The 8,079-nt window shown below is 45.0% G+C and overlaps 1 protein-coding gene across 7 annotated transcripts in view; it reads right to left on the reverse strand.

Moving 5' to 3' along the window:
• Positions 1 to 7,042, reverse strand: part of STX17 (syntaxin 17) — a 36,684-nt gene extending 29,642 nt beyond the window's left edge. Inside the window, exons 1-2 of one of the 7 annotated variants that reach the window (XM_063326366.1) lie at positions 6,951 to 6,968; positions 1,036 to 1,118 (exon numbers count right to left, since the gene is read on the reverse strand). In XM_063326366.1, the coding sequence (XP_063182436.1) occupies positions 1,036 to 1,118; positions 6,951 to 6,958 (91 nt within the window). In that variant the 5' untranslated portion in view covers positions 6,959 to 6,968. Of the gene's footprint in view, positions 1 to 1,035; positions 1,119 to 3,110; positions 3,129 to 6,349; positions 6,512 to 6,606; positions 6,810 to 6,950 lie in introns of those variants that run through there. The other 6 variants (XM_063326370.1, XM_063326369.1, XM_063326371.1 and 3 more) reach the window with 6 other exon arrangements.
• Positions 7,043 to 8,079: the final 1,037 nt, after the last annotated feature.

An 8,079-nucleotide genomic window follows, 5' to 3' on the forward strand; every position in this document is an offset into this window, starting at 1 on the left:
GCAGCATAATGATAGATGGAAGCCTTTCAAAAAAACTTCCAATTAGATGCTTTCCTTGATCAGAGTTCAAGTTTTGCCAATTTACATTCTGAATCATCTTAAAAATTGTAAAACATGTCCTGAAAAAACACCAAAAAAAAAAAAATTAGTAAGTCCATTTCCTAGAAAGATTAAGAGCTCCTGAATGAAGATTTGCACTCCAAATTGCATTTGTCCCCTACTGAAAATGACGAAGGCATCACCTAACAAGGGGTTTAAAAAAGTTACTGAAATATTTGCGGGACCAGCAGATACATAAGCAGCCTGAATTCTGTTCCCTGCACATGCATAAAACCTAACTTTGAAGTTCCCTACTCTAAATTAAAGATATGTAAAACTGTATAGAATAGCATTTATCTACAGAGCATATGAGTAATGTAAAGGACCTCCATTATGCTGAATGCACACAAGGGGCAAGAAAGAATTACGGTTAGATAATTTTGTAGTTTTAATACTGTATAAACAGAGGTTATTTAAATTAGATCTTATTTCTGTGTACTCCTTTTTTAACAACACCAAGAAGCTGAAGTTGAATTGCAGACACATATGAGAAAGTTTTGTTGCAAGTGTCAGTAAAAAGACACATTCTGACCTGGTTACACGAAAGAACCTGCACTACAACAGCAACTGCACCAGAAGGCTTTCCCTGATTTTCCTCTTCCAGTAACCAAATTCAAAATAATTAAACCAGCATAATCCTCCTGGTACAGATGAGGCACAGCAGAATGTAACAGGTTAAAAAATTTTCCTGTTTTTCACACAGCCAAGCATATCGTTAACAGTGAAATTAGACATTATTTTTCTCACATCTAACTACAGTGTGAAAGCGTGGAGGGAGAGTGTTGAGGGTTTTCTGAGACCTGTGATCCCTGCAGGCAGAGAGAACGTGACGGCAGACACCAGTTGATGGCACTGGGTCTTCGACTGAACCACACAAAGTTCCCTCACAGCCCTCACTTGTAGGCTGCAGGGAAAATATGCACAAATCTCCCTCACCTTCAAAGGAGGCAAGTGGTACGCATCTTCCATCAGGCCAGTGAGAAAGCCAAAAGTGCGTCTGGCAAAGGGAAGCTGGGTTTCTAGAGGAAAACAGTCCCAGATTACCCACCTTTTACAATACAGCTGCAAATAAAACAATGTTGTGTTTTTCTGAAGAGCAGAATGCTAACAGAAGACTCTCCTTCTTTATCTGTCCCACCCAACAAAAAAACTGAAAACTGCGGAAAACTGAGTATTTACTGAGAGTAGGCCACATTAGGGAAAGTCAATCTTTAAGGTTTCATCGATACGCATCTTCCTTTTTCAGAACCTCAGAAGGAAATTATTTCACTAACTGACTTTGCAGTCATTGCTAAATCATCCCCACTTCAAATTATAGAGACCTACTTATCAAGCAGTCTTACAAATCCCCTTCTAACCCAAGGCATTTCATATTAATAATTCGTTGTGCAAATCTTCAAATAAACATGTAGTGGGTGGCCTCGCATTTTTCAGGATGTAAAAAGAACTTAATCCTTTTGTGTTGATTTACTCTTTCTACCATTCTAAAAACAGTAGTTTAAATGCAAGATGATAAAAAATACACTGGTTCTTCTATTATAACTTGGTCACTCCAGTCCCTAACACTTTTGAAAGAGCCATTCGTATCCCACAGTTGAACTCCATATTGAGGCTAGAACAGATTTTAATATTTTTTTTGCAATGAGCAAAAGATGAAAAGCATCATACTCCAAACTGCAGTACTTCCTCTTCAAAAACACATTTAATTTCTTGACAGCTTATACACTAATCCGCAAGTTTATGAGCTAGAATTAATTAAGAATTGGTTCCTTAAAGATATTTAGTAGTCATGTCATACTTTTCTTTAATACTGAATCATCCTGAAGAAGCCATGACACAAATTCTTGAAATTTATCACATAACGAGAACTCACGGAAACCCACAGCCCATTCTGTCATAGAACAAATACAGCAGACACTAAGCCAAACCCATCACAATTCTGTCTTTAACCTTCCATGACATCTAGGAATTGATAAGAGTCAATACTGACAGCTTAGATGACTTATAAACTGCACCACTGTGAATGCAGAGTTAATAGAACCACAAGCCTTGAGTAGGTGATCTGAATAAGCAACCGTTTTAAATTCAAAGATTTGGCTGCATACAAGGCTCTGGATAGTCATTTTCTTCTCCTTAAAAATTCCCAGACAGTAGACTAGCTTTCACAACAGTGTCTACACATCTCTTTAAGACACTGCTGCCTAAAACTCACTGCACAGTGTGAGAAACTAAGAAAAGAAATATAAAAACTCCTTACATTCTCATCAGATCTCCTGCTTAAGTTCCCTCGAACAGTATAGCAGCTTTTGTAACAAAAGTTCTAAACCATAAATTGCCAATAAGAAAATATGCAAGGTCTTACTTTTTTTAATGTTCATATAATATAGTAAATAAAGTTATCATTACAAGTTTTTGCGATGACTATATGTTTGTTCCAGATGCAGTTTCAAGAAAATCTAAAGTTTCTTGCATACTTTATTGGGTTTGTGTTTTCCCAAGCATAACTTTAACAATTAATTTCCAAAGCTACAATGACTTTTTTTGGAGTAATCACAGAATAACAGGGCAGTTTAGGTTGGGAGGGATTTTCATAGGCCATCCAGCACAAGCTGTATTAGATGTGGTTGCACAGGCCCTTGTCCAGTCAAGTTCGAACACCTCCACAGACAGATGCTCCACCCACTCACTAGACTCCTCCTTCAGTGTTTGACCACAAACAAACACAACCAAAACCAACACGAACTTCCTTGTAGCTAAACAAGCTTGTGTCTACTGCTTCTGATCTCATTGTCACGTACCTCCAAGAGGAGCCTCGCTCTATACCTTCCCACCCACAACAGCGAGATCTCCCCCTTCCTTCCTTCATCTTCTCTTAAGGCTGAACAAATCCACCTCTCTGTTTCTGCTGGAGTATCATGTGCTCCAGCCCCTAACCACCTTGCTAGTCTCATAGGTGCCAAACAGAGGGAAACAGTCAGCCCCTCGGCCTGCTGTCCCTCAGCCACACTTACTAATACAGCCCACAACGCACGGTTGTCCTTTGCTGCAACAGCATGCTCAGACGCATATTCAGCACGTGATCCACCACAACACACAGGTCCTTTTCTGCAAGGCTGCTCTCCATCAAGCCTTCCCACAGCCTGTTCTACTCATCAGGCTGCTCCATCCCAAATGCAGGGCTTCCTTGTTGCCTTTGCTGGAATGTATGAGGTTCCTGTCAGCCCATTTCTCCATCCCGTCAAGACCCCTCTAAGTAGCAGCCCCCCCTGTCCAGCCCATCAGCCACTCTCCCCAGGCAAGTTAAAAACACTGCTCTCAACTTCAGCTTTTTAAGAAGATGATTTTGCCTCTGTCCTTGGATCTGGTCAGCATGCACATGAACCTGCAGAAGTTCTGAGCCCTCTCTCAGAGGGTGCCACTCAGACACCACGTGGCTGCGTGACAGATCACCTTCCCTTTCTGACCGTTCCTGTAGAGGACTGCCACTTGAACAGGGGCTTGGGCATCCCTCCTACAGGCATTTACCATGTTCCAAGCACAACAAAATCTTGACTTCTCTGAGACTGGAACGCTCGGCTCTGATTCTCTAAAATAAATTGAAGTTTGAGCAAAAAAGCCCATGAGAATACCATATCATTAAATCAGTAATTAAAAAAGTTAGATAAAACCATTTGTAATTAACTGTCCTTTATTATATTCACTGTGCAAGATATTTTGATAAACAAAGAAATCACAGAACCTCGTCTTTTCAAATGCTGATGCTACAAGCCTGTAAGGGGTTATCTTCTAAGTAAAATACTTTCAATTTAACATTCAAAATTCAGGCACCAAAATTCAATTATACTTCAGTGACAGAAATAACACTTATCCAGAAGTGATCAAGGCCCAGATGCAGAATAATTTTCAGTCAACTGTGTTAATAAAAAAGTAGATATATCCAAAGCGTACTGTAGCAGCATTATCAAATTATTAAATGGTGACAAAAATTATATATATCTCCCTTCTTAATATTTACATTTTCTGAAGACTGGCCCCAAACTGGAACTGTAATGTTGAAGTAAAATTAGCATAAAAGTAGACCATTACCTTGATATCTGCACTTAATATGAAAATCATCTATGATTCTTACCACCCAAGACAGGGAAAAATTCCTTATCCAGTTTGTTCACCCCATGTCCTCAAAACTATTTAAGTGTATCTTCCATGAAGGATTAGTCACATGCTCTTGTTTGTAAACAACAGAGCAAAAGAACCTGAGGAGTTCCACTGGTTTGATCTTTGCTTTACCAAATAAATGGGTATGTAAAGCAAACAAAAGTTTTCAAAAACAGATCAATTTCTCTTTCAGCTTTTAAAGGTCCAACCAGCATACGCTATCTTATTTCACTGTTTAAATCAAATGCTTGTAAGGGGTAGAAGAATCGTAAGGCATCCAATTCCAAACGTTGAAAGTGTGAATGTTATTCTGACACTAACACAAAATTTCCACTTATTTTGTGGCAGTGCATAGAAAGCACATAGTCATACAGTTGCGGTCAATCAGAAGTAAAATTCTTCCTATGTATGGTAACATACTTGTAACTTGTATTATAAATTTCAGTAAATGCGGTTCATACCCCTCAAATGTAATGCTCATGAACTTCTGTTAAACTACCTAGTGTTCTCCATTCAACTATGGTAAGAAAAATGCTGGACAAACCTGAAGAGTTCTGCTTGCCCAGGGAAACGCAACGTAACACTCCTATTTGATTTTAATTCACTTACACCACTTTAGAAAACCACTGCCACTAGAGAAAGTACTTCCAGCATAGATGCCTTGTTTTTAAGGGCTGTAAGCACAAAAAAGCTTTTTCCTTTTCTCAACATAAATAAAATAAATTAGAATACAGATGCTAGAATACAGAGACTTACAACAGCTTTCTCACTAAGGTGACCTGAAACACTTCTTAAGAATAGTACTAGCCCCAAAATTACAGTGACAAAGAGTATTGACTAATGCTCGCTGGGCTGAGGTCTGTAGTTAGTGAGGAACACGCTCCTGTGGCAGGCTACAGCCAAACTGGACTTTGGGTCTGAATTACATCTTTCTCCTTTGGCTGCAGCAGGAACCAATGGAAAATAGCTTTGTTAGGCTGAAATAAGGCCTTGTTACCAGCCCCGGTGTGTCCACAAAGTGACACGAAACTACTTAGTGGGATGAAGAGCTACGTGTGCGGGAATCTCCCACGGAACAAGCAGAATGAGGAGCTGTACGTAACAGGCTGTGGTTCCTAGCAGATCCATGCACTTGTGGATCCCCTGGCAAGACAAACCTGATCCAGACAAGGCCAAGGGCGCGTGACTGCGTTTTGAGAAACCAGAGCAGGTGACAGGCATTTTGTACTGGTTTTACACGTTTAAGCCAGCTGCAGAAGGGCAGAAAATACCTCATGACTCATACGCCAACATTTTTTGAACAAAGCTGGACCGGTGGAGCAACTTTTTAGTGGCCCGACACCTGCAATAATACATGGCTGCAGCACAGTTTGGCCTGCAATCGGAGCCCTAAATACGGATTTTTCTGGGTTACTGAACCATGCCCCTGGTCTCACCCCAGCAAAGCCAGGGGTTGGGGGGGGGCGACCCCTCCTGTGGCTCGCCCCTACGGGCGAGGGGTGCACGTAGAGCGCAGAAGCATAAGGAAAGAATAAAGAAAGGTTTCTACATCCTGTATCGAGGCTACAAGCGGGCTGCACGACTTCCTTTTCCTGAATTATGTTTTTCAAAGCTTGAGGAACGCGGAACCAAACCTTCAGTCGCACTGTGCTTTTACTCTTCCCCCCCTCCCCTTTTTTCCCTCCGAATCCAAGCTCTGCTTCCGTTCAGCTCCCCCCCACCCCACCGACACCCTCCCCGCCCCGGCCAGGGACCTCCGGACCCTGCCGCTCCCGGGGACACCCGCCCGCCTGGGCCACCCCCAACCACCGACCCGCCGGTGGGGAAGGAAACTGCCCTCACCCGAGGGGGGCCGGGGGGAGGGAGGGGGAGCAGCAGGACGACCCCCCCGCGGTGCCAGCCAGCACCCGGGCTCAGGGAGCGGGGCGGCCCAGGGCCATGGGCCTGCCCGCGGCAGCAGGGCCCGGCCTGCGGCCCGCAAGGCCGAGGCGAGCGGGCGGCGGCCCTCGCTGAGGGGCAGGAACAGGAGGGCAAGAGGGGTCCGGGGGGCGAAGGACGGGGACCCGGCGCTCCGCTCTCCGCCGCGGGCTCCTACCGGCCGGCCACGTCCGCAGCAACCCTGCCCAGGGCACCCGGCAGGCCCCGGCCCGGCGTTCCTCCCCGCCGCGGGAAGCGAAAGCGAAAGGAGCGGGGGCGGCCGTCGGTGGGGGCTCGGCAGCCGCCCTCGCTGCCCGCCCTGCCAGGCCGGCGCCGGGGCAACTGCCGCCCCCTCCCTCCCTCCCTCCCTCCGCGCCCCGCTGCTCCCGCCGCCCCTTTCCCTTCCTCGCTCCCTTTCGCCCGGCGGCCACTCACCATGTGTCGGCCGAGGCGCGGAGGGCGGCCAGCGGCGTCCCGGGACGCTAGGCGGGAGCCGGAGCGCAGTGATGCCCCTCGGCGGGACGCGGCCCAGCCCCCTCCCGACAGACGCATCCCCCCCGGGGACATTTTCCTCATGTTTGTTTCCCTCCGTAACTCTCGGTGCGGGGCGGGAAGCGGCCGGGGCGGAGGAAGGAGGAGGGAAGAGGAGGAGAAGCTGCCCTGACTGGAGCGGGTCGGGAGGGGGGGAGTAAGGGCTCATCGGGAGGGAAAAGCTAAGCTGCTGCTTCCAGAAGAGAGACAGAGGTTCCCGCCATGGTTTTAAGAACATTTTCACTCACCTTGACATGTAATTTAGGTAATCCCGAATTGCCAGGTGTGACCCATCCCTGGAAGTGTTCAAGGCCAGGCTGGATGGGGCTTTGGGCAACCTGGTCTAGTGGGAGGTGTCCCTGCCCGTGGCAGGGGGGCTTGAACCAGGTGATTTTTAAGGTCCCTTCCCACCCAAACCATTCTATACAGAGCATCTACCTGTAGGGGACAAAGGCCAACCAGGCCATGCCAGCGAGGCCCCTCTCTCCCCTCACTAACCTTCACTGTTTCTAACAGTATTCAGAAAACAAGTATCTAACAAATATTTCTGGGCTGTATTTTGAAAATAAGTGTAACCTGCTGGTGCCTGGTACCGCTTCTGGTCTTTTTACCACCTCTGAAGAGGGATGAAAAACTATCATCTGGCTAGCTGGCAATATCTATAGAGCAACTATGTTACGTCATTATTAAAATAGAACATTAATAGAAGAGACATAAGATCTCCGAAGTATCAAAGACAAATTTAAGTTAATTTTGATGTTCTGAACAAGATTTACATTACCTGTCCATCTTTCTGTCATTCCATGCCCTTTTGGCAGGTTCCAATCTAATTTGGAGAAAGTCATTACACTCTTAAAAGTTTTGTGGAAGTTGATGTGAGGAAATAAACCTAAATCTATTTCCTCAGCAGGGGAACAGCAAGCAAAAATTCAGCTCTTACACATCCTTGTTGGCAGCAATCAGCCGGACAATCAGTATAAATATATTGGCCATCCACATTGCATATACATAGTTCCAGACTGATAGATTTTCATAGGGCAAATGGAGAAGAAATTGCAGTTACTGCAATTAAAGATATTTAGGGACCAAAGGATACAAATCCACAGGGTCCATTGTCTTCGGTAGTTGTGTTGCTCACGAGATAGATAGCTGCTGGAATGACAACATAGTACTGGGGAATGCCAGAGTACTAAAAAAAAAGCTTACACTGAACACATATTTTTAAAAGGGTAAAAAGGATGACACAGGCTAGCTTAGCATAACCAGTTTGACATGGATATGGGGCAGAATCATGGAAGTGCTGCCGTGGGATATGGTCATTAAATGCCAATAATTAAACGCCAGTCAACACACTTTTATGAAAAAGATTTGATTAAA

The sequence above is a fragment of the Chroicocephalus ridibundus genome, chromosome 2 (assembly GCF_963924245.1).
Source record: "Chroicocephalus ridibundus chromosome 2, bChrRid1.1, whole genome shotgun sequence".
Lineage (NCBI taxonomy): Eukaryota > Metazoa > Chordata > Aves > Charadriiformes > Laridae > Chroicocephalus > Chroicocephalus ridibundus.